At 34.9% G+C, this 27786-nt stretch overlaps 2 protein-coding genes across 17 annotated transcripts; one reads left to right on the plus strand and one right to left on the minus strand.

The window, feature by feature from the left end:
• The first annotated feature begins 78 nt into the window (after positions 1-78).
• LOC117680440 (uncharacterized) lies at positions 79-7157 on the plus strand. 2 transcript variants are annotated; one of them, XM_034456477.2, is made up of 5 exons: positions 79-222; positions 2065-2099; positions 5349-5423; positions 5512-5695; positions 6087-7157. In XM_034456477.2, the coding sequence occupies exons 1-5, from the start codon at positions 156-158 to the stop codon at positions 6341-6343; spliced, it is 618 nt and encodes a 205-aa protein (XP_034312368.2). In that variant the 5' UTR covers positions 79-155; the 3' UTR covers positions 6344-7157. The 2 variants fall into 2 exon arrangements, with proteins under 2 accessions (XP_034312368.2, XP_065922941.1); XM_066066869.1 differs by lacking the exon at positions 79-222 and adding an exon at positions 1403-1584.
• Positions 6600-27663, minus strand: LOC105328889 (KN motif and ankyrin repeat domain-containing protein 2). Of its 15 annotated transcripts, none has more exons than XR_010707907.1 (12): positions 22660-23000; positions 20487-20546; positions 16758-17247; positions 13332-16482; positions 12395-12583; positions 12082-12169; positions 11555-11704; positions 11240-11452; positions 10245-10445; positions 9511-9535; positions 8135-8184; positions 6600-7828 (listed from the first exon to the last, which is right to left on the minus strand). XR_010707907.1 is itself a non-coding variant. In XM_011429931.4 (12 exons), exons 3-12 carry the CDS (start codon positions 17194-17196, stop codon positions 7813-7815), a joined length of 4599 nt encoding a protein of 1532 aa, XP_011428233.3. In that variant the 5' UTR covers positions 17197-17247; positions 20487-20546; positions 27583-27636; the 3' UTR covers positions 6600-7812. The 15 variants fall into 15 exon arrangements, 13 of the variants coding, with proteins under 13 accessions (XP_011428233.3, XP_011428300.3, XP_011428306.3 ...); XM_011429931.4 differs by lacking the exons at positions 9511-9535; positions 22660-23000 and adding exons at positions 8618-8719; positions 27583-27636; XM_011429998.4 differs by lacking the exon at positions 9511-9535 and adding an exon at positions 8618-8719 and having other exon boundaries at positions 12395-12571.
• Positions 27664-27786: the final 123 nt, after the last annotated feature.

A 27786-nucleotide genomic window follows, 5' to 3' on the forward strand; every position in this document is an offset into this window, starting at 1 on the left:
AATATCTTTAAACGTTTTGGTTTACACACTTCATTAGTTTATTTCAACAATTCATTGGATGTCACTTATGTATGTGAAAATTCGAAACAAGGAATATATCAGGCACTTCGATTTACCCAAATACAGAAAAGACCTTAATAGACCAAACGTTAACAATGGCAAGGAACGAGGAGAAACAGCTTGGAAGACTTAATCGTTATTATTTAAAGAGACAGCACGATGGTAAACAGCGCAATCAGTGAATTTTTAATGTCATAGCAGAAATCACATGCATGCTCCTTATTGATATATATATCCCCGAGTACCCAAACTCCGTCACCATAAGCAGAAAACCTCCCGCGTTTCTCTGTAAATTATTTTTTGTGGTTTTTATCATTTGCAATCACTAAATATAATCTGAAACAATATAATTTATAAAATTATTAACAAAAATATTTTTATTTTTATTCAAATAAGCTCTCTGAATACGACGTTATCACGCGTGCTTATTATATCTCATGAACCTAACTCCGTCACCCACATGCTCTATGATATGGCAGGGAATGAAGACATATTAACAATTTAGTTAAAACTCCATTTGTATCTAGGCCAAGTTATAATAAGTAAAAATGGTGCATAAAATTTAAATTGTATTTAATTTCATCGAAATGAAATGATCGCCAGAATAAAAAATGGGTCCATGTAACAACAATCACAATGGCCTTTTCAGAATGTATTGATGGCGTTTGATTTATGTCCTTACATATTTCAAATATTTTATATCATTAATTAATATATTACTTATTATATTAGTTATTTATTACATTTTCAGAAATGTAGCATATTCTGAATAGCGATATACCAGATATATCTATACCCTGTATAAGGCAAAAGTATCGGCATGAGCGATTTGACGTTATCATCAAGAGTAGTGCATAAAGGCTATTGCGGACTGAAAAAAATGTATTAATTACCTTAATCAAAAATGTATTACATGTGAAATGTTTCATCTTGACCTCTCTAAAAATGGCTGACCACCGTAAATGGTCGAATGGGCCCGCATGTCAGAAATATCGATATTTTAGTGCACCCGTGAAAAAGTTTTAGCTGATTTCACATAATTAATGGTGCATAAAATGAACAAGGTTTAATTCTGTTATTTTTTGACACATTCTAAAATTAAACCGTTGCAAATTGTTGACATTTGATTAAAGATTTTTGACATGTAAAAAATGACGTCTTAATCGTACTTGATTTCAAGCGGCGAGGAGTTTCCCGAAAGTGACGGAGTTAGGGTAGTGACGGAGTTAGGGGGCTATGCGATATATATATATATGGTCGAAGCACAGGCACTTGTTTCTGAGAAAAAAAATTTACCCTATAGTATATAATAATAACATTATAGGGTAATTTTTTTTCTCAGAATCAAGTGCCTGTGGGTCGAAGGTCCTAAAATCAACAGGGTCCAAATTTCGACGGTCTTCATCTTTTGTTTACATCTCGTTCGTTTTCGCAGGAACAAGAGCAATTTTTTATACATATGATGCAATGATGATAGACTAACAATCAACTGGCCCAGTATTTAGTAAAATGAACTTCAAACAAGTAAGAAATTAATTTATGAATTTTTCAAAAAAAAAAACCGGAAAATTTTGTTAAACCACCATTACCCTGAATTTAGATCATCATAATACAAAAATATAAACACTATAACGAACCCTATGATGTATCGTCTGCAAGGACTGAAGATTCATTAATGAAAAACAATTAATGTTGTGATGATAAATTTCACTGACAAGATATGAAGAGCAATCGTCGAATTTAGGACCCAGTAATGGTGACACCCATAATTTTGTTGATGAATTTATACTTTGTATATTGAAATCAAAAAATGTAAAAAAGGTTAATCAACTTATGTTAAAACAGCAAGATATGATTGATATACATGATAAATGTCTTAGCTTTCAAAATTACTGCTCATTTAATCTGAAAAGAAGACCTATAGATTGAGACTGTCGAAATATGGGCACACAAGGATATATATATAATTTATTATAGTCTTTTAAAATATTTTTTTATTGTCAGAAATGAAGAGAAAAAATCCAAAACGACCAAAGCTGGTGAGTATAATTTTCTTCCTCTTCCAGTATGAAGTTGATCTCAAATAGTGATGATAAACTCCAGCATGGTTAAAAACAGGAGGCTTCCTATTTTAAAAACTAATTACAGTGATTTTGGCTTATCATGCAAGTCTACCAGGGTTGCAGCTGGGTCCAAGGGACACTGGCTAGTGCGGATATAAACTCCTCAGTGGTAGATGCTGCTGTCACTGTCTCTGACAGACAATTCCATAGTGACTCTCAGTGATTGCGAGAAGAAGGAATTTTTGTAAGCCTTCTTGGTGGCACAGGCTGTCGATCTGTATATATCTATGTAACAGAATGGAAGAAATAATAACGGACCAGACTGGTATTCGAACCTGGGCCCAGATAATCTCAGTTGGTAGAGCACCTAATTAGAGATTCAGGGGGCCCAGGTTCAAATCTTGGTCTGGTCCGTCATTATATTTCTCCAATCCTGTTACCTGTAGATTTGGTGCAGTGACCAACCTCTGGAACTGACAGGTTTGAACTTTTGCCTGGGGAATTAGCTAGCCTGGGGTGATTTTCGAGGGCAAATATCATTTAAGGAGGGAGGAATATGACGGTCAGACCGGTTTGAATACTGACACTAGATAGCTAGGTTGGTAGAGCACCTGATTGGAGATTCAGGGCCCCCTGGTTCGAATCCCAGTTTGGTCCGCCATTATTTCTCCCATCCCATTACATTATATGGCTACCTCTGGTTCATCAGGTGTATATATATATATAATATCTGTCAGGATTAATGCTTGTCCACAAGGTAGTGCTGGATCTTATAACATTTTATAGAACTAGACAGCTAGTTTTTCTATGCTGGATGGATCGAATCCCATTGTAGTTGGTCCAATAATGCCGTTATACACCCAGGTGATAGAGGTATCCAAGAACTGGTTGAAGACGAACTGGGCTGCTCTACACTGTAAATGTTTAAGATCCTTTGTTAGCATGGCCAGATAGGGATTCCAATCAGTCCAAAACTAGCGCAATTTTTTGTGCGCCGTAAATTGCAGTTTTTTACTATGGAAGGCACTGTAGCTCCCAGGTTGTCCATCCGATTTTTTTCAGACCAGGAGCTACAGACCTGCAGCTAGTCTCTTCCGAATGTGCTCCTCTTCATCAAATAAAAGGCAGCTAGATACATGTATTATTTACACCAAAGCTTGTATATAATACATGTATAGTGGAAAAATCAAGACCCGGGGACCAATACTGGGGCCCCCAGAGGGGTTCAAAGTTCAACATTAAAATATATAGGAAAAAATGTTTAAAAATCCCCCCCCCCCCCCCAAAAAAAAATATTTCTGGATCTGCTCATGACTGGGGCCCAAGGCCCAATTTAAGAGGGGTTCAAAGTTTTTCAAAGAAATGTATAGGAAAATGTTTAAAAATCTTCTTCTCAAGAACTACAGTGTTATAATTTGTGAGATTACTATGCAAGCATCTGAAGATAGTGTAGATTCTAAATTTTTAAAACTATGACCTACAGACCAATAATGGGGGCCCAGCAGTCAAAGTTTGACAGAAATATAAAGAAAATTGTTGAAAAATCTTACAAATTTTTAAGCCTCTATCTGTAATAATTCTATGCTTGCATACTAAGATAGTGTAGATTCAAAATTGTTAAAACAGTTACCCCAAGGCCAATTATGGGGACCCAAGAGCAGTTCAAAGTTCAACATAGAAACATTTAGGGAAAATGTTTTAAAATCTTTTTTTAAAGAACAACAATGCTACTATTTGTGAATTAAATTACTATGCAAGCATCCTCAAATAATGCAGATTCTAAATTGTAAAACAATGACTCCAAGGCCAATACTGGGGCCCCAAGAGGGGTTGAAAGTTCAACATAGAATTAGATATTATAGAAAAAAGGTTTAAATCTTCTTCACAAGAAATACAATTTTACATTTATTTATTTTACTGTGTAAGCATCCTCCTCTATCTTCATATCCTCATTTCAAGGTCAAAGTGACCTTCTTTCGCTTTTAATCATTATTTATATCTAATTTTACAATTTTGTTATCTTTATGATGTCAAAAAAGTTGGGTTTTTTTATGTATTGTTTAATATATTGTCAAATACTGGAATATATGAGAGTTACACAATATCTTTAAAGAGTTTTATATTTAAACATTTCAAAATAGATTTATATACAAAAATTGTTTAGGTGAGCGATGTGGCCCATGGGCCTCTTGTATTTCATTTTAAAGGGACTCGAAATTCAAGTCTTGAATACGATTTGACCTCAAAATTAAAAACTGTATTTTTCTAATTTTGATGTTTAGAATGTTTAATATGGATACTTTTAATGCTTTGTCAAAAAAGCAAGATACAGAGTTTGAAAATCTTTGTTTTGTAAACAAAGCTTGAGCTATGTTATGGTTTACACATGTATGTTTTTGGTATAAGTCTCAATCAAATGTTGCTTTTTTTTGTTTATCATATCATCTATGAACACATTGAATCAGGTAACCTTATTTGCCATGAGTCTTTTGGTCAAAGAAATGGTAATTCCATACTTTACATTTTTTGTAAATAAACAAATATAAGACTCGAGCTTTGTTTACATAACATTGATTTTTTACCTCTGTATCTCTCTTATAACTTGACTTCTATCATTCAAATTTTGGTCAATCATTTAAAATGAGCAAGTAAACCAATATATACATAAATAAAGCAAATAAAAAAAAAATTTGATCTAAAATCGTGTCCAAGTCCCTTTAATATCGATTTGAGTAATGTAGCTCAGTAGGTGGGATGGCCAACTAAGGTTTATTGGGTTTAAACCTGGATGATGATGACACATCATTACATGTAGAACTATAGTTTTGAATACTAGGTCAGGCACAAATGTTTCCACTAAATCAATATATTTGATACCACTGACAACAACCAATTCTGCCAGGAAAAAAATTGTATTTAGGGCAAATAGGATGAATGTTGTACTGTATATCTGGTCATTTTCACGATCTAAATTTTGCTTTAAAATACAATAAGCAGAAATCATATCCAATATTGTTTGCTATTAAAAGATTTTTTAATTTGCAAAATCATAATCATAAAAGTTACAATTATTTACCCCATATTCAATAATTTTGTGCCTTCCAAAAAAAACCTGAATATACAATACAGCATAAAGTTTGATGAAGACTGTGCTTGCTATTTCAGTGTTTGGGATCCCATCTACAGACAGAATGAAGTTTCTCTACAATTTCATTGTTTTTGCAGGAAGCACTAAATTCTGTTGAGGATATAAAACATTGGATACCAAGCCTGAAGAAAGATATAGACTTTCACCTAAAGGTAAGCATAGATTTTATTTAACTTTTGCTTATTTGTGTCAATTGTGTTAAGAAATTAAAAATCATACTTATAATATTTATCATTATAGCAGTTGCAAGTTCCCTGCTATCCAGAGAGAAAGATTGCTGAAATAAATAAGAAGATAGACTATCTGAAGATTGAATATCAAGCCTTTGCTAAGAAACTAAGAAAACTTGACCCCAGCCTAACAGATGTACCGTGGACAGAGAGGTCTTACCAGCAATGTGCAACAGAGGAAAACCTGCGGAAAGGTATTTTCTGCTAATTGCTTGAGAATACATCGGGAACTTTATAGATTGAAATTCTCTAGTGCCATATTTTTTTTGGTTATATTACATCACAACTTTTAAACATTTTTCACATTCTATGGAACGTTTTCTTATATATTATATACATGTACCCCGGTATATAAATAATATTCTTTACTTTTGACTCCCATTGGCATGTTAATTACAGAATTAATTCTTCAAACAAAATCATTCTATTATCCTTTTTTCAAATTTTGTTTTTTTAAAATTTGATATGTATATTGTAAGAGTTAAAAATTAGCTCCTGCACTTTTTCATCCGTTTTTACCATGTAATTCTCATTTTACTGGTGTATTAATTGTAGCAATAAACATGTATATTGTATTTTTTGCAGAGCCTCTACACAAGCAAATGGTGGAGTCTACAATAATTCCTTGTGCTTTTGTTCCTATTAAGACTCCCATTCTTGACAAAAACATTTCTGCAGAACACTCAGATACTACAGTCACTAATACTGATTTTTCCAATCTTCTGGATACAATGGATGCACCTTTGCAATTTGTTAAAAATCAAAGTCAAGTTACAGGCCATAACAGATTAAATCTTGCATATTCCAGCTCAGAAAGTGAAGATGATGGGAATAACACATAATAAATTCATGAAAGTTCAACAATTTCTTCTTTTTTTTTGTTAATAATTGTGAATATTTGAAAATTTATGGTAACTGAAAAAAATATTGTCAATTTTTCTATTTTTGACATTTTGTTAGTATCAAGTATTTTTGTACAATGCCCAAGACCAATATACAAGTACTTATATAAATATATATATATTCCTACAAAGAAAGCATCTTGTTGGTTCAGTTCTGTGTTGGCTCACCCAAAAAAGATAAAACTGAAAATTCCAATCTCGTCTTACAATTTATTAACTACAAATGATATGCAAGTAAATAGTTCATAGATAAAATAGCTTGTAACAGTGCATAGTTCAAGTAACAAATTTGCATAATTGTAAAATTCTTTGGACAATTTGCTTGAAATATTCAAACATCTTATAAAGAGTAAGTTTGAGGTACATTAACAACATCATAAAATATAGAATTATCTAAAACTATGACATAGTATGACACAACCTTTAGAACTATCAAGATGGCCAGTAAACTGGATCAAATATTTATTTTTTTTCTCAAAACTCCATACCTCTCCTAAAAAAACATAGGAATGTACTAGTATCTTGAATGTTGAAAAGAAAAGATTCACAACACTGTTGAACAACATGAATATTTTTTGAGTACGTAAATAAATTGTCTGTATTTTACAACAAGAACCTTACTTGAATACATATTATTGAAATGTAGACTTTCTTTTGAAAAAATAAATGCATGTATTAACTCTATAGATGGTTGAAGAGCTTATACGGTAGAAATATATGTACATGTATTACAATAAAATGTATATGCTTTCAAGTAATGTGTAAATTTAAGATATTCCATTTTACCAATTATGTGATAAATAGTTTTAAAAGCAATTTGAAATTCAGTTCAGAATTATGCTTATTTGTTCTCAATTTTTTTTATTTTGGGGTGGGTGGGACAGGCTGAAATCCTGTAGGCTGATGCAGATATAGCACAAATGTTTCGTTACTTACACAGACTCACATCAAATGAAAGAGTAGGGTATCAAATTCCAACAGATTGAATGTAATAGCTACAGCACTTTACTTTAGCTTGCTCATTATAGTACATAAAGATGGCGGGTACCAAAAATACATTGTCAATATGCAATAAATATGGATATCTAAAATATTGTTTTACCATGTACCGGTACCATATAGCCAGGGTATAAACACACATAAATAAATATAATTGAATCAGTAAAAGTCTTGTAACATCTGCGACTCTTGAGTATTTCAACAGAGTGGGGCTCCCAAAAAACTTGGAATTAATCAATTCTAGAAAAAGGTGCAAACTTTCCAGAGATTATTTTTGTTTCTGCAACAATGAAAATGTATGGATTGCTGAACTTTGATATTCTTGGATTTGTCAGTTGACTGCTTTCCTTTTGTCTTGGCAAGATGATTTGATGAAGAGTTTTGTTACACAATGGTTTCAGGAAGAACTGCTATCTGAATGTAGGGCTAAAAGAGAAAGAGGGAATATGAATACATGCACTTGAGACATTGCTAGATTATGCAACAGAACAATTTGTAGAACATTCGATTTTCAGTTGCATCAATATGACTACTCTTAGACTAACTAGATATTTAACCAAAAAAAAACCAAAACAACAAAAACAAAATCAGAGATGCATAAAACAAAATATGGTAATAGGGGTACAAGAAGATAAAACCTCATATCATTCATGCAAACATCACTGATTGGTAGCCGAGCACTGTATTAAGAAGATTGGAAAGGGTTTGGTGACTGCAGGCAGTAAGTTTTACCTTGGTAAGGGAGAAGAGCTACTGGATACTTTCTTTTTTCTGACAAGGCCCTAGAAAGGAAAAAGGAAGAGAGGTGCTACATAACAATCAGGTACACACATAAGCATTAAAGGGTATTAACTGAATTAAAATATGATTTTTTTAAACATGCCAAAAACTAAGAGGAAAATGTTCTGCTGATACATTCATATCTGTAGTTATACAAACATTTCATATTGGATAAAATAATTAGCATTAACAAAGTCTGTTATAGAACTTTTACAAAAAAAGAAAATTGTATATATACAATGTATATTGAAGAGGATTCTGACTACATAATTTACAGTATAGGAAAGTCACCAGTTATGCATCAAGTAAAAGCAATAAGATATATGTTTATGAAGCGTAGTATATAAATCTTGATGTGTACTAAATAAAATTCAAGATTGCTACATTCACACAGAGCATTATCTAATGTCACCTAGCTGCACTGAAATAACTTACAAGGTTGACCTGTGTTTGTTTGAAATTAAGATGAGCATACAAAAGGACCCCAATGTCCTTATGGCCAGCATCCATGGCAATTTTCAGAGGAGTGCAGTTGTCCTATAGGAATACAACATGCAAGTACAACATCAAAATGCAGAATACACAAATAGAACCCCCTAGCCAGGAGCCATGACAACACTGTCTTGGCTTGCTGGGCTGGAGATCACTGTCTGTCACACAGAATATGTACCGGGTACAGACAGCCAGCTCCATCAACCAAAAAACACAAGCAGTAAACTACAGCAAGCAGATACAGACAGAAGTTAGAAACATGCTACATCTGAATAAAGGGGTTCCTAGCTTTTATGTCAAGGGTATATTATTCTATCTCACAATTTGTGCTCTGTATACAGTGAATGTAGACATTATATTCAGATACATCTTTTTTGTGCATAAGTAATATCTGTTTTAGTTGCTTGTTATGATATTATAAAAATATAAATTTATCTTGCAAATTTACAAAATACAGGATTAATATACAATAGCCTACATATATAACTTCATAAACATCTGCTTATCTATGCACAAAATTATCAAAATCAAATACTGAGTTATTGGCATGTTTTTTTCCCTTCAAATGCTGTGTAAGAATCTCTTATACTATTTGATCCAAAAAAACTGATTAATAGGAGTTTACAAATACCAAGTCTATATTTGGTAAGTATTTTAAATGTTGTAAGGTGACACTATTACCCAAAATTTTGATAATAAATAAAACCTCTGATTTCATGTTTCTAACTTATGTCTCTCAACAGTATTTAATATGGAGAAACATTCAAAATCTAAGAGAAAAGAAAATTACATGACAATTCTGAAATAACAACATTAATAAAGTGTCAATTAATTACCTGGCTTTTTTATAAATCACAAGACCTAATGAATTTATTTTATGAATTTAAAATGGAAATAAAATTCACCAATTAAAAGTATATGGCATATTTTTGGTGAACAAAATTTGAAAATTTACTTTGATTTGTTTCACTAATTATTAAATGTATGCAAAGATATCTATAACGTTCCTGCAAATAAATTCCTGCATAAGATTGATACTGTAACCTTATTATTTACTTTCCTGACTTAGAAAAGTTTACAAAGCTTATAATAATTTCACTTAAAATAGGTTATTTGATTCATTTTTTGATAAAACTCAAAATTTAAGAATGATAAAACACAAAGATAATTAAAAAATTATTTAAAAAACATTGTGAGAGCAGGTAAGTTAGAAAAATTATGGTATAAAATGCAAAACACAATCAAGATGTCTTGATTGTCTCTTTTAAATAATTACCGGTAAGATATTTTGGACGTAAAATTACTATGACAAAAGACTTTAATTGGGTTGAAAAGTTTCATTTTTACCTATGGTACATAAAATGTTTATAACTGCGCCATATATACATGTACCTTAAATAAGAAATTTAAAAAGCAGCCAGATAAATAATCACAAAAAAAGGAAATTAACTATACTGAAAATTTTCCCTCTCCAAAATAATAAATTTACCAACAGTTTTATATATATGAATTATAAGGTGCAGTTCAAAAGGACCGTTTTAAACATGTTTGCAAGAGGTGAAAATCTTACGTTATCAGCGATAGTGGCATCACAATCAGGGTGAGCCAGCAGAATTTTGACAATTTCGGTGTGTCCGTGCTCGCATGCACACATCATGGCTGTAGAGCCCTCATTATCCTGGGCATTCACATTAGCACCGACATCCAACAACATCTGCACCATCTCCTTTCTACCCTGACTAACCGCTAACATGAGTGCCGTCTGCCCGTCCTACCAAAACAGGGTTAAATGACAGTGTGATGAGTAATATAGCCGCAACCAATCTGACAAGGCTGAGAACCAGTCTAATATCAAACAAGGAACCAGTGTATAGTGATGAATTATCTCTGTATCAAACATGCTTAGTAAATATACATGTATATTTTCATGCTTTCAAAAAAATATTGAAATTTTTGAAATGATCACATTGTTCCCTTGAATTTGATAAAAGACATTTATAGATGTAATTAGATAGTAATACAGTGTGTATAACCATATCCTAGAGATATTGTTATTCATGCTACATATGATCTTGTACCCAGTTTTCTAGTGCATTCTTGAGTACAGTCATGAAACCTTCACTACAGTTTCCTAATGGCAGATATTTCACATTCACTTGTTATTTCTACCTTCCAAAGGTGAAGCAAGAATTTTAAAATCGAAAAATGCTTCTATAAGAAGATCCCAGTTGGGGAGTAGGTCGCCGTGGCGGCAAGCCAAGAGTTCCAGAGGCATATGAACTTTGGTAAGACCTTTCCCGATCAAAATCCTGACTCCTTCTGATTCTGTCCTCAAGAGATGTACCGGCACTACTCTGGGTGGCAGCCCCTGGTGCCCCACCCTGAGCAGACACCACTGCCGACTTAACAACAAGAGCAAGAATTCAGTATCTTGGTGAAATTAACATGGTTAATTATTAATTAAAATAGTATCAGAAAATCCTAAATCCTACAAAGTGCTAAAAGTCTTATTAAATCAAGATCTTAAGTAACAATGAGTGAATAGAGTGTCGAAGAGTACCGTACCTTGGAGGCCTTGGCATTGATGTCACCCATGGAGAAGAGCCTCTGGATGACGTCCTGCTGTCTGTCTGTCTGTGGGTAGGCCAGGGTAGCCAGCATGGTGGCGGTGTAGCCCGCTTTGTTCTGCTTAATCAGATCAATCACACCGGTATCTAGCAGCAGACTCACTATGTCAAAGTTACAATGGGACACAGCATAGTGAATGGCTGTATTACCCTACAAAAAAAGATGCCAGTATAAATACAAAATGATTTCATTATATTAGATAATCTATGCATCATATGTGCTTTTATCTCATCGGTAGGTGTTGTCACTTACATTGTCGTCTTGTAGATTTACAATGTGTTTCAGGCAGGGTTTGGAAATCTCATTGAAGCTGGACAGATAATCTTCCACTTGGTTAGGATCAGAAAGCTTGTGGCTGGACACCTTAAACCACTCCTTCTTAATGGCTTCAATACTCATATTCTACAAGAACAAAAAATAAATGTATTTACCGGTAATTCATAACACGCAACATTACAGAATTGGTATATAAAACATAGAATGTCTTTTCTCATATGTAACTTATGCTTAGCTACTATCTTACTAGACCTTTCAGTTTTACATTGACAACTAACACATTTGCATGCGTACTCCTACGTTATAATCTGTTATACTACCATGTAAAATGAGTAAAAGGAAAGAAATTGAACACATTGAAAACTACAGTATTTTATGCATTTTCAGTCTTTCCAAAATAATTGAGGGCAAATTGGGGTATATTACCACAGATTTTTTCTAATTAGCTTATTAAAAGACAAATGATATTTATATGCAATTGTCAGACAGAGGTAGTGCTTTACCAGCTGTTTGGTTGTGACTTCTGTTGAGTTCTCCAGGTACTTGGCAAGAGTTTGACAGGACTCCCTCATCTCGGGGTTAAGTTCAAAACTGAAAATATTCAACCCTGAAATGTTTTGTTGTCTTCCCACAAGCTATACAAACATTTGCCTATGCATACATGCATCATTGAAATAAAATACAAAGGTTTTATCAAACATGTGATACAAATCTTAACCACCACCCATTACTTTGTGAAACCTAAACCATTTCTACAGTCTATGCAAAATGAATGAAAGTCTACTGAGGTTTTTTTTTCTAGATGAAATGACCTACATTTCCCGTATATTCTGATCAAACATCATGGCCCCAGGAGCCCCCGATGCTATAGCCACATCATCTTTACACTGGTACACGATGCTCCCCTCCCTCCCATCATAGGAGCCCTCCTCATAGCTGGTGGTCGACTCGGTGTCTGAGGGGTTCTCCTCCGAGCTCTCCTCTCCATTGCTACTAGAAGTGTAACTGGTCAGAGTAAGGCAATAAGGGCCATGTATTAGTACAGGTGTGCAAGCAAGCAAGCATGCAAAAACCAAGGCAAGTTACAAAGAGAAAGATCAAGAAGCATCATAAAGATGGAATTTAGGAAAAGAAACTGCATTTTAATATATTACATAAAGGGTGTATTAGTCATTTCAAATACAAACATTGTTTTTCTTATTCAATCCGTTGAAAAAAACACTATTTATTCTTTTTTTTATTACAAGAGATGAGATAAGATAATACTTTTCTTGTTACACTATTTAAAAGTAAGAACAAAATTCCAAAAGTTTCATTTGAAAGAAATCCGTAGCTCCTATAAACATTTTTAAATTCCTTTCTAAAATCAAATAAAGAGAACAAAAATAAGCTTCATAGCAAGACTGAAATGTTTGCTTAAGAATATAAAGCTTTTTAAACAGAAGACCTTAAATGTCACAAAAAATCAATGCAAAAAGCCAGAGTAATCTGAACCTCTTACAGTAATAACATAGCAATCACCGGTTATTGGATAAAGAGGAAAAACAGACCCCATGCCAGAGGAGAAGACATCAATTCAAGTTATATGCAATATCACCATTATCTCAAACATCTATGGGATGCTTTCATTTTATCTTAAAAAAATTTCATGTTCACTCAAGTGGAGTGCTTAACATAAACTTATTCATTAAAAAAATCTTGTTCTGTTGCTTAAACAAATTAAACAATTGGGCACATAAGTGATTTAACTTACCCTCCTGTGACTGTTTCAGCAAAAGTAATGCCCCTTTTGACCCCATTTTCTGATTTACTTTTCTTCATGCAGGACTTGAGAGAGCCTGAGCTTATACTGTCCATGGTATCCAGATCTGAACTGTCTTGCCCTCTTCCAGCTGTATTCTCCGATTCCATCCCAGCAGACTTGATGTATTTTTCGTAGTAGCTCTGGCCCCCTATATCCCTGAGCGAGTAAGTCTCTGTGATGACATGAACCTCCTCTTGGTCTTCATTGCTGGTGTCCACACCAGAAGAAGAACTCTCTGATGAAGTCATACGTAGTTCAACAACAGAATCATTGTCAAGACCTTTACTACTCTGCTCTTTGGCGAAACTGCTCATTCCTGAATCTGAAGAATCACCATCATAAGACATGGTGGATGAATGGTGGGTGACTCTGTACATTCCACTGGCCGATGAGTCCCCCGACTGATCTGTGGCCCGGCCGGTTAGCACCCTCAGTCTCTCCCCTCCATCCAGCAGAGTCTCCTCACCCCCCTCATTGTCTCCTGAATGCTTCTTTGTGGTAATTGTTGTAACAGAGAATGTGTTTCCTCCTTGACTGGTTATCTTCTTTTCCACTAAAGACTCGGACGCCTGACCACTGTTCTCTTGTTCCTTTAACATATCACTCACATCAAATCTAGACATATCAGAACTACCGCCAGACCCAAACTTTGAACTTGAATAAACAACAGTCTCATTTTTGTCTGTTAACCCAGGGAAACTGTCATCAGATACTGTTCCATATCTGGCACTGGAGTACATTCTGCTTGATGTCCGACTTTCACTACTCATAGCACCATCATCACATTGTGACCCTGAAGACTGATGTGTTTCTTCTGTCTTTATATCCATTGGACCTTCAGATGATGAAATTTCTTGAATAATAACAGAGGACTGAGGAATTTCCACCACTCCCTTTTCTAGCAGTTGCTTGGTTAGAGCACTTCTGTCAGCTGATGATACTGTTCCATACGTGCGGGTGATTTGCTTGCCCCGGGCCAGGTTCTGCTGTGCTGCCTCTATAATCTGAGTCTGTGTTACATAGGTCACCTCCTCAGTCGTCTCCTCCATCATTGGTTCATCTTCATATTCTATTTTTCCCTCTCCAACTCCAACACTACACATCTTCTTCCTTTCAGTATTGCATCCTGCATCGTATGAGTTTATATTGCGACCACGGAATGTGATGTGAAATCCATAGTCAGCATTTGTCAACTCGCGAATGTCAGTGTCACAAGACACAGATTTCTTTTTCTTCTCCTCCGTGTTACATTCCGTGTTTTTAACCATGTTAAGAGCCAGGAAGATTCTGTGCTCAGTCTGTGTGGTCTCATGGTATGTCCTTGTGCCTTCTGTCATTGTACTCATTGTCCCTTGACGAGTTTTCTCAGACTGCACTCCCTTGTTGTCTGTAAAGAATTTGACCGTGTTGGTGGCAGAATCCACCTTCCAACCATAGTCTGTATTAGCTGCTTTAGACATTGTTTCAGGCTGGGCCTCCACACCAACAGTTCGTGTTGGGATCTGAGGTTTGTCCACAGATTCGTCTCCTACACCAATAGATCTGAAATGCTGGTGAGTGTATTGTACTCCTGTATCTACTGTCTGAGCCTTAAAGTCACAGCTCACTCCCACTGTTTTGACACTTCTGTGTAGAGCTTCCTGCATGGCTTTTCTCACCTCTGATGCCTTGACGTTTAAGGTTGTCAACCAAGCTTCTGAGTCCACATTCACTCCTACAGACCTAGTAGCTGGTTTTTCATCATCAAGAGAGAAATTCATTCCTACATCTCTTGTGGCAACACGACAGTCTACACCCACGTTCCTCTTGCCCACACTTTCTTTTCCAATAATGACTGTTCTCAGTTCTTTTTCGTGAATCCTCAGGCCATCATCAAATACATTCCCCTCACCAATACCCACTGTTCTGGTTGGAGGCTTAGGCAGATGTTTAGCAAATGGTGCAAACACTCCTTGGTAGTGGTCCCGCTCTATAACAGTTGTCTCACTGAAAAACTTTTCGTTGTCATGAATTGTACAAGTTGGGGATAAATCAGGTTGCAGAAGATACACCTCAATGATATTATGATCCCCCACCCCAACATTCTTGACTTTGGGTTTGGGCAGAGTTGGGGGTGGAGATTTTGGAGAGGGAGGAGGAATCACAGGGCTTTCTCCAACTCCTATTGTTCTTGTATTCAGTTTTTGGTTCCTGGCTTTCTGTTGAAGCATCAGTAGCCTCTTCTCCTCCTTCAGCACTGATATTCTGACTTGTAACACTGGAATGGCTTTGACCTGTTCTTCCAGCTCCCTTATCCTCTGAAGGCTACTCTCCATGGTTTTACGGACAGTCTCCATAGAGGACTTGCTGATGTTTGTTGTGGTGGACTCTTCTGTTGGCAGATGAGTGGCCATTGTATACTCCAGCTCCTCTGTTGTAATGTGAGTAAACCTGGCATTGTTCTCGGATGTACTGCCTCCTCCAGTCATCTGAGCAAAGCCGGTTACCTTAACAGGCACCAAGTTATAAGTATCACTGGCCATGGTGGAGATGGAGGACAGTGACTCCTTGGAATCAGATCTTCCCAACTCTCTGAGAGAAAAGTCACGAGTGATCACCTCATCCTCCACATTCTGGTTCTTATAGGACTTAGACATAGGGAATGTGTTGAAGTTTTGATTGCTTGAGGGACTGATGTCATCATCAGAACTGACCAACTGGGAATGTGCCTGTGTAGTGTACATCATGGAATCAATGGAATGTAATGTCTGATCCACAGACGAATCTATTTCCTCCAACACTTTGTTAGTGGCAGAGTCTTTGTATTCAATGTTTTTGAGGAAGGCCGTTGCTTGAACATTGACGTTCTGAACAAGGTCTGGCGGTGGACTGGAATGCTCTTGGTTCTCTTGTTGCTGAAGAAAAAACTCCATGGACTTTCGTAACTTGCGTTTCTCTCTCTGAATTCTCTTTAATTTAGTCAAATAGGATCCATCAGCCAAAGTTTCACAATAGTTAACAAAATCCAGATCCACATGGTAGCCGTAGGGACAACATGTACATTTATCCCCTTCATTGATGGTCACAACCTGTTGCACTCGCTCTCTGTGGTACCCATTTCCTGAGAAAAAAAAATAATTTTAAAGACTTAATTCAGTGTACAGCTAAATATATCTAAATGAAGGGAGAAAAATAAACAGGCACACTTTTTAAATAAATTCTAATTGACAGACTATAGGGCTCCCACATTTCCATGCAGGGAAGTGGAAATAATATCATCATTTTGTCCATCATTTCATTAATTTGGTATCTGTATAAATTCAATTTCATAGGAAATACATGTACAACATATTTCAATCAAAGAGTACTAGTACTACAGAAATAAGATTTAACTACCAGGCATTTTTGTGACAGCTCCTCCTCTGATTTGGGCGGTGGCTATCTCCCTTCCCACAGAGTTGTACCTCTCCCCATTGACAAAGCCGCTGTCAGACTGGTGCCGCCGGAGTGATGTCTGCTGACCACTGCTGCTGCTCTTCTGCATGCTGGAGGTAGAATAGTTTCTACTGGACTGACTTCCTGTACTCTCTGTGTTGTAATTAGCAGTCACTTGTGAGTGGTACTGGCGAGGGGGTGGGGGAGGGGGAATTCCGGGTGAGGGGATTCTTGGGGGTACCCCCCATGCAGGTACTCCATTTGTAGTTGTTCGAACCTCTGAAGTAGACATCACGTTATCTGATTGAAATACCCTTTTTTCTACACTGCTGGACATCTGTTCTCCGTGAGGGGATTCATGAATGAACAGCATTCTCTCTTTGGTCTCTTTAGCATCCATGGCGTTTCACTGGTTAATACTTTTGTTCTGGACTAGGACATTGCTTCAGTGCTGTAATGCAAACACAAAAGGCCTTTATTGACATTGGGCTAAAACCATTTAAATATCAATGTTTTCAGTCCTCATTAAGTCTTTTCCAATCATCAATGAATTATTGATAAGAGACATCCAAACAGCTGGCACCCAGTCCCTTTATTCCAATATTTTTCTCAGACTATGAAAATTATAATTATTCCATCACTACAACAAAGAGTTCTTACTCCATAACACCTTATACTTGTTAAGACCGATTCAATTTGAACTAAATTGGCATAATTTTTTGGATTTTTTTTTTTATATATCATCACAATAAAACATTACGCTTAAACTTTCCATCCCTCATGGGAATTTTCTATTGTAGAGTTACGAGCATTGGAAGTGCAAACATACACATACACAGGATATACATGAATAGAGAATTGCACGCTACGCCAGTCAGGTAGATCAACAAATATAGTAAAATAGAGTGACATTACCTTTACAACGTTCAACAGATTTTCCGCATCAATGACCATGGGCTTAAAGCCCTCTCCCAGTCATTCATTTATACACAGGCTGGATACATAAATTAATGTAAATGCATTTGATAGCAGCCTTGAAACCCCGCCTATTGAATGGGTTTGTATCATTCAGACCCTGTAGATAGAAGGCACCACTGCCAGGTCTATCACACTTAGCAAACTTTTACACAAACTCGAGCAACCAAGCCTGAACAATCAATACAATGTTAATTCTAAACAAACAGCTGTTGCTACAAATGGCAAACAACCAATCATTAAAAAAGAACCATTCTGGCAGTATACACTACTTTATAAAGTGTTGTATATGTGAATTCATCAACAAATTAACAGCTATCAGATTTTGAAAATCTTTTTTTCAATGGCCTTCTTTTGAGGAAATCTGAGAAAAATAGTGAAGGCAAAATTAAAAATGTCAGATGAAATCTGAGTCTCCGTTTGCTCCTTGTCAGTAATAGTATCTTATCTACACAAAAAACCAAGTCCACATCTAAACGGACTAAAATAGCAATTGAGGTTTAAACTCCGACAGCTTCTGGAAGATAGGATTGTAATTTAACTCTTAATGTCAGTCTTGGGTTAAGACAACCAACCTGTCAATAATTGGAAATTTAAGCAACAGGACAGAACACTTATATCTTAAATTTTAAACTCACTGTCAGTAATTCTATGTTCATTTATGGCATTTTTTAGCAGGGACAGCAATTCTTTGCAATTTTTTTTTTATCTTGATTTCTTTCCTCAGCCTGGGCTTCAACAAATCTTGGCTGGGTTTTTTCTTTTATCTGATGATTTACAAAAATGGTTTGTAAGTTGACCTTTTGTGACCTCACATTTATAATGGCTACAGCAGAGGTCATTTATCAGAAGTGGAATTTTTGCAGCTCTCCCTTACCCCAGGGCTCCTAAAACACACCTTAGTCCAAAAATAAATGAGTTCCCTCCAGTATCAACAAATCACAGGAATGATGTAGTTTCAGACATTACAACGAAACACATCCTAGCACAACTTGCAATATCTTTTTAAGATTAAAACCTTTACTTAGAGTAAATCAGACAAATTGCATAATGTTTAATCTTTTCTGCTTTACATGCGTTGGACCTCTTACTAGTTAACTTATCAAATCAAATTCGGTCAGTCCCCTCCCAAAATAGCAATATCCCTTGTATGTATCTGAGTTAAGATTAGTCTGACAGAAATTCCTTATGTTGATCTACAAATTGTTATAAAAACATTAAAGTTTTCTCAGTCAACATCTAAATTTCACTACAATATATGCAAATATTTGCCAAGTGGGGTTTATATTTGTCTTGCAAAGGCATATAATGCATGATATACTCCAGCAATTACAAAAACATTTCAACTAGATCTGATAAGGACTGACCATTATCAAACGTAACATATATACACAGTTTGTGGACTGGTTTTTAGGGCTGGCATCCAATATCTTGTTTGACTGGGTCACTAATTTTGCCATACATAATTCAGATAATCCTTTAGATTCCTCCATATCCTGGGCTCCATAGAATTTGTCTACACTTTTGCCTAGTTGTGTGTTTGATGAATTTTTATCTGTATTTATACAAAAACAACATTACAGTTTCCACTTCAAGGCTCAAACAACAGGCAGGCAATGAGAGTTAGTTCACAAAACATTAAGCAATTCAATACTGAACTTGAGTTGGATCAACAGTCATTTAACAACGAAAGATCTTAAAGTTCTAGGGGTTAATTTGAACTGGGATAATTCACAATATCGAAAATCCTACTCCCACGAGATGTCAACCCCCTATTATCAACAACAAATATGACTCACAACTGTTCTGATTGTCTGGTTGTAATACATGTATCTCAATAAAAGTGCATAGATCAAAAGATTCACCGAGAAACTGGAGGCTTGTTGTCTCAAAGCAACATGACAATATGTATATGGGAGATCAAGCAATTATGAATTATTTGTTTTTTGTAAAGTTATATATTTTTCTGTTTTCATCCTCTGGTTATAAATATGACCCTGACCAGGACATTCATTGATCAAAGCCTAATGTTTCAGACAAAGGAATCCTTAAACTGCCGCTTCAACTTTGTTAAATCTCTTTTCTCTCCAAGAGGTTTACGTTCAACACTTGAACAGATCAACTATTGTCAATAAATGCTTGTTATGCTTCACAAAGCAAATAATTATATATTTTAAAAGAATCTATTCAAGTTCTTACTAAAGACTGGATCTTCTACAGTTACAGAATACAGATGATTGATATTTCACGAAATAAAAAAATTGAGAGCAAGAATGTTTTAAAATACAATGACTTAATGCATACTCAACAGCAAATTTGTTTGTTGACAATTATAAAGCGAGTAACACACCTTCACAAATTTGATTTTCACATGCAAAGACCACCTACATTTCAGCTATGTTAGAGAGACAGAGAGGGAGAGAGAGATTTCTATTTGATCGAATTAACTTAATGTTTGACAGTAAAATAGACATGCCTTACTCAAATTGTTGTTTGACACAAACTATCCAAAGTCCAAGGTTTTCAATGTATAAATGACTGCAATTGTACATTAATTTATGAACATATATATGTCCAAGTCCCATCCCTGTCAACACTTGAGCACCTGAATCTCCATGAAGCATGAAGCTCAAACATATAAAGAGATATTCACACATTCATTCATCATATTCATGATTCAGTATACCACAAACTCATAAGCAATATCTACCTTACCCTGACATGAACCAGCTCTCATCTAACGAAATGTTCACCACAATAGGCAGGCAGACAGTCCTAGGGAAGAAAGAGAGAAAGCTGTGAGATTCAATGCATCATAGCTTTCTTCCAGGGTTTTGTTGACTTGAAGCCAAATACATACATATTAATGAGTCCCGAGTGGATAAACAAGTTTTTGATGTAGATCAGCTTTTGATTGCACTTGCAATATGAGCTGGTATATGTGTGTAATGCAATACTGTTCCTAATATACAGCTTATTAAATAGTTCTCCTTGAAATTTTCTATTCATACTCCTTATATACTTTTTAAGTTTGTCTACATAGTTACAAACTTGTTTGGAACACCAGCTGCAATAATTTCCTTTAACATTAAAAAGTCCAAATGTTTATCATTTGAAGAATGTGCTCCTACATACCGGTACCTCACATTAGCATTTTATAACAGATATTCATTTGTCATACCTCTGCAACTTTGAACTAAAACCGGTTCTAAAACCAATAACATTTTTTACCCCCATATGTAAAATGTAACAGTTTTTTCATCTAGCATGTCTCAAATACACAGATGCATGCTTTGTATGAAAAATGACAGCATGAGAGGAATATTGGATGGCAGATTGATGAGGACTTGTGCCAACACCCAAATACATCCACTAATAGTCTACACCAATAGCCTCCTTACGTCAATAAACGTGTGGGTGCAGGTACGCACACAGGTAAAACAGGGAACAAACACAGGAGAATTTTATCACCTGAATTTTTACTTAAAGAATTTTAGCTCTATCTGCACATATCCCTGTCTTCATTCAAGGATTTTTAAAAAAGTTATGACTGCATGTGGGTTGGATCCCATGCATCGATAATAAATGCATTTGGCCATGCTCTGTGGTTTACTTCAAAGTAACAAAAGTATTGATGCATGTGCTGTCAAGAAAACCGGTATTCACTGCATCATGACATTCACAAAATCTGAAGGTAATGATAATTACTGCATGTATGAGATTTTATTTCCCAAATTAAGGCATAGCAGGATTTTTATCTTAATATGTAGATAATGCCAGATGCTAGGCATGTATATATCATATATAAATGTTAATCAGAGTGGAACATTTTTCTTCACAGCTATATTAGATCAAGATTATGGACTTGGGAGCCCTAACAATAATATCTGCATAGTCTACATCACATCTTATATGCTTACATCTCTCAGTGCTTTGAAATGGTCTTATCAAAATATTAAACAAATGCTTAGTCTAGATACATAGTCAAATAGTTCAATCTGAGACCATTTCTCATAATGACCTGCTTTCATTTAAATATTAAAGAAGTAATTTTGAGTCAGCAAATTAATTCATGAAAAATAGTGTCAACATTGATGATAGAAGTCTACCAGCATGACTGTTCAGATCTACCCAAAACACTCTGATGGCTGTCCACAAAAGGTCTGAACCTTTGGCCCCCTGCTCTCTTTGATGAATCTGTTAATTATTTCTCAACAATACAATGAATTATTCATTCAATCCCATTCAGATGCTATAGGTCAACATGTAATTAAAACAGCACAATTGTCCTGACCCCAGACTGTAGGGAAGGAATCTGATGACAATGTCCAAACATTTTTCTTTAGGGCCCCATTAAAAATCCTATTATCTCATGAAGTGGGCTATAAAGTCCACACTTGCACAAAAGTTTTATCCCACTTCATTGTGAGTGGATCTTTCTCAAAACTGAACAGTATAAACTTCCTAATCTTGATTTAACTTAATAAAGGACAGACTTTGGATAAAGGCAATCTAGAAACAAACCAGGGATAATTTACAGGACTGGCATTCTATACATCAGACTGGATAATTTACAGGAATTTGGATATAAGCAATCAGGAAACAAAGCAGGGATAATTTACAGGACTGGATTGGCTATAACAAATGTATCAGACATTACAACACAGACCATGTATCACAATCTATATCCACAACTTGAACTACTCTTTTTCTGATCATTTTTATCAGACCTGAATAACTTGTTTGTAAGAGGTAAAGAAATTTCTATACAACATTGACGGGTGCTTTTGAATGAAAGTGTTAAGAGGTGTCAATGAGGAATTGTTTCTCAACAGAAAACCTTGCAATAAATCACTTGATTATGTTTGATATCAACATGTTGTCTTACCTGTTTAGGACACCTGTAATATTCCACCTCACAACTTGTAACAACTATCACTACCAACTGATCTCCTTGCCATAGTAGACATGAAAGCGAGTTTTGCTTGGGGACCGCCTCAAAACCTATAAAAACACACCTGAAGCACTGTCAATCTGTGTCAGATCAAAACAACCATACCAGCTGTCTGTCTTCCCCCTACCGATTAATACAGTAATCCTTTCGTGCATTAAATCAGCATACATCTATGTATAAAGAATGCACCTGATCTATGCAAACCAAACAGGTGGGCTGTCGCTAATGTCCCAACTTTCCTAAAATGCGCACAGGTAAACAGCCATTCATTAAATAGCTAGCTGACAAAAGAGTAAAGCATTTGTTCAAACATTTGCCTGCTTGTGGTCCTATCAATGCCCAAAAAGTCAAATCTACTTATGAATATGTATATCTATCACAAACCCTTAAGAAATGCTGTATGATAAAATGCAAAGGAAATCAGCTGAATAGTCCAGAATTTACTAAGTACATAATCTCCTTTACAAAGGCTTACCTTTGAAATCAAGGAAAAATGTCTTTCATTAAGAACAAGGTAAAGTATCATACAGGTATATGCATATCAAAGTATTAACCTTGCAGGGCCTTACAAACATCTGCTAAACAGATTATACATGTAATGTTTAGTAAATCATGCCTTTAACATACAAAGATGAGGAAAAGTCACAAAATTAGTGAGAATGACCTCACACAGCCATGAATCTTGTCTGCTTCAGGGTAAGGTGGAAGTCAAATGTTATCACAAACTCTGAGGGACTTTTATGTGACCACTGAACTGTCAACCTTCCACAGGGGACCTAGGAAAACAGACCCTTAATTTACTGTGCTGTAGTCATTAAGGGTACTCTGGGTCTTATTTATATATCATAATATTTGTAAATTGGTTGTTTGGTGCAAGAAACAGATCTGCTTCACAAAAAGGTTTTTAATCACTACTAGGTACAAAAACAATGAAAAACATAACACTTCAAATAAATAATAAATGCATGAGTTCTTCTGATGTCTTCACACCAATAATTTTTTTTTTATTTGATGAATTAGGTGTTGGCAAAGTGGGAAGGGGTTGAAACAATAAATTCTAAAGAGTCATACACACATGTATTTGTACATATTTATTTGCATTTGAATTTTTGAAAATAAAGAAGCTATACGCATCAAGCATTGTTAGTATCATTTATTTGCATGATCCAAAAAATAGTACAAAAAACATCCTCAAAATTTGTAAAGTCTGTGCTCACTTTTTTATCTTAGTATCCCAAACTAACAGGGTTGGAAATGCAGCCAGCAGTTCTTCATTTATGGAGTTTTGTAAAAATTGTATACAGTTCTTGAAAGCTCTTAAAAATAAACAATATTTTCTTTTTCTCTTATTATTAATGCTACAACATTGAAAAGAAAAATTAAATTATACAAACATTTTCAAAATTCACATTTCTTTGATGATAATAATGAAGGACCATAAGTACATGACTTTGTTACATATGATATTTTCTGTTGAAATTTTGCATGATATTTTGCTGGTGGTGACTTTTTGGGTATTTCCATTTGCTGAAGTTTTGTACAATGCATCATGTGCATAGGCTAGCAATAAAAAATTTATTCAAATTTCGAATAACCATTTATCAGAATACTCCAACTCTTTTAATCATCAAATGATAACACTATCCGACATCCATATAATTTAATATCTTGATGTGTGTGTAAAAGTAATTGCCACCTGGCACCCAGATAAAGACCGATGTTTCACTCTGTTTGGACTGATGTAAAGAAGATGGGTGAATAAGGCGTGTAAAATGCCCATATGAGGAATAGTTAGGTACTGCAAAATTAAAATATCATTAAATCTGATACTTTTTAAAAAAATTAATTAAAAACAATGTGTATTCAACGTAACATCGGTTTGTAACCCTTAAATATTTTTAATACTTGCAATAGGTTGATTTAAACTTGCGTATGCGTGTCAAAACCTCCAAATGGTGTAATTTTTATAACTTCAATGCCTTTTCTTTCATAGAGTGGGTCTGAGCTCCATATTTTTGTCATAGTCTAAATGCCTTTTTGTAAACTTGTATTATAACATATCAAATATATTTAATTGAAAAAATTTTAAATTTGAAATTGTATTTTACGACTAAACTTAATGGGCAGTTGCGCCATCTTATTCCCCCATCTTCTTTATTATGTAAAATTAAAAACAGAAACCTGGGTTGGACCTCTGATGAAAGGCAGATCCTGGAATATCTCCTAAAGGTGCCCGAAACACCAATTCAGATGTCAGGTCCCCATACTTCAACACATGTGGTGCCGGGTGGCAATTACATTTACACTACTTTTACACATCAATATTTGCTGAGATTTAACTGAAAGTGAAAATTCATGTTGAGATAATGAATATCTGATCTACAAAAATCAGGGGTCAAGAACCAAGCATTTACTGGTATTCACAGTGTAAAAGTCTTGGATCATATTTGTATCATCTTTTGTTTTAATTGTTTTTACACTCTCCTTCAGTTTATGTATCTTGATTATTATAATCAAAAATGCAATAACTACAAAACAAGAGGCCCATGGGTCACATCACTCACCTGAGCCTTACTTCTTTCAAATTTACAAGCTTCTGCATAGGGACTACATACCCTATAATGGAGTTGACATAAGTTGTGAGTTATTCTATTTATTTGGCTTTATAGAGAAGAGCAGAAGTTTTGGATTTACAATGTGTCACAATAGAAAAGTATGGAACAAAAGCTAACCTCTGTCATCCTCCAATAACAAATATTAAACACTTTTCAATAAGAAAATAAGACACAGAACCATACATATAAATAGCAACTCTCCTTATATGAGTCATTAAACTTGTCTCAACATAAGGAAAAAGAATATCTAGGTTGGAGTTTAGATATTTAAAATAATTGGCCATTTTCAAAGAAACAAGAGATGTTAGTAAAACAATTATGCCCCCCTCCCTTGGAAACATCTACGAAGAAAATGAACAGAAACTGCATATAATTGGAATTTTTTTATGTCCATGAGGCATAACTCCGTCGAAAATTGTTCAATCAACCCAAAATCAAACTTGACATAAATATTATCTTGATAAACCTGTATATGATTACCAAATTTCATTTCAAAAATTGCATCTTCTGCGAAGAAAATGAACGAAAACTGCATATACATAATTGGAATTTTACTACGTCTAAGGGACATTACTCTGTCGAAAATTGCTCAATTGCATCCAACATCGAACTTGGCCTAGATATTATCAAGATAAACCTGTATACCAAATTTCAATATGTTCATCCTCTGCAAAGAAAATGAACGGAAACTGTTGGTGGACCAACCGACCAACAGCAGCAAAGCAATATGCCCTCCCTTCCTTGAAGCGGGGCATAAAAATTGGGCTTTTCTTGTCCCCTGGGTAAAATGATGCTACACCATGTTTCACAAAATTACGATACCATAAACTATAGTTATAAATTAAAACATTTTGCTGATAAACTACGAAATGCCTGTGCCTGAGTAACTGCCTATATACACCTTTGGTATTTTAACACATGTGAGTTGATGTTCGTTAGCTAAAATTGAATTTTACCTGATAAGTAATTATTGTGAAATGAATTTAAACATACTTTCATTTTCGATAAACCAGCCCGAAAAAGGTGGTGGAAATGCTTCGGATCCAAATCAATGGGAATTTGCATCAAAATTTATACTTCCAATGAAGAAATGTTAAATGATTACATAAAGAGTTAATATATTTATTGGGAACTTATTTCAAATATACATAGACATTGAGATTTGACAAATGTTGAATAAAACTAAAATGAGCCAATTCATTTCTTGAATGTGAGATTGTAGTTTTGATGGATAGAACTTTCCAGAATGGGGTAACCAAGAACGTGGGTTGACTAATTAACGTCATGGCAGAGAGTGTGGGTACAGCCTCGTTTAATCAGCTAATTTCTCATTTAAAACGTTGAAATATAAACTTGCGCCAATTTGTAATCTTTTATAAATGTTTCTTCTTTGAGATATCATGGTGTAAAAAAGAAATAAAGCGGAGTTCTCAAAGAAGAATTATTTATAGAGGAAAATGAATCAGCTCATATGTTGTTTAACAATTTATATGAGAAATTAGCTGATAAAGCTAGGGGTATCCAAGATGGCACCCTCCCTTGCTATTTTTCCTCTGAGGTATAACAAACGAATAATTCTATGAGTTTTGTATATATGTATAACCCCTAGGACATTTAGTCTAACTCCACAAGGGGCATAATTCAAAATACTTTTGCAGAAAATAAAATCAACATGTACAGGGATTTTTTTATGTTAGTATCGCAATGCTGTTATCTGGTACAGTAAAACGTTAAAACTCGGCAAATTTGGGACGTGCTAAAAAGCACAAAAAACAAGATGTTTTGAGTTCTAAATAATGATATAATCTAAGATATGGATAAATAAGGGGTTACCATTTAAATATTCTCTTTTGAGAAGTGGACAGGCATGCCAGTAGCCTACATCACAGGCGCTTGTTTCATACAGGAGGTCTATCAACTATACACAATAATAGACCTCCTGTATGAAACAAGCACCTGTGGCCTACATCCACTTCTCAAAAGAGAATACCATTTAAAATGTGTCAATTTGTATCCAAAAATATCAAGAAATAATGAAATAAAAAAAGAAAATGTTAAATTTTAGCCGATAGCTTGTTCACTGCCAGTACTATATAGAGCCATATTGGTTAACTTTATAACGGTATTCAAAAATTACAGAGCTATTATCTGCTATAGGGCGCAAACCACCATACATATACAAGACAAGTATAATATATACGACATCTTGAATATGTTTCATAAATACATTTGAAAAACTTACATTTATAACACAGATACCCTCGAAATGATTATAATGATATCCCATCCATCACATCGTGAAACGAAAGTGAAAGGGTGTACTCGATTGGCAGTTCATTCTGGGAGAATCAACAGAATTCAAAACGAGCGGAGCAGAATCTCTTTCTGGAACTGTCGGTTTTTCCCTTTTCACCTTTGGGTTGACCCAACAAAGTGTGAATTGGAC

This window comes from Magallana gigas, chromosome 7 (genome assembly GCF_963853765.1).
Source record: "Magallana gigas chromosome 7, xbMagGiga1.1, whole genome shotgun sequence".
NCBI lineage: Eukaryota > Metazoa > Mollusca > Bivalvia > Ostreida > Ostreidae > Magallana > Magallana gigas.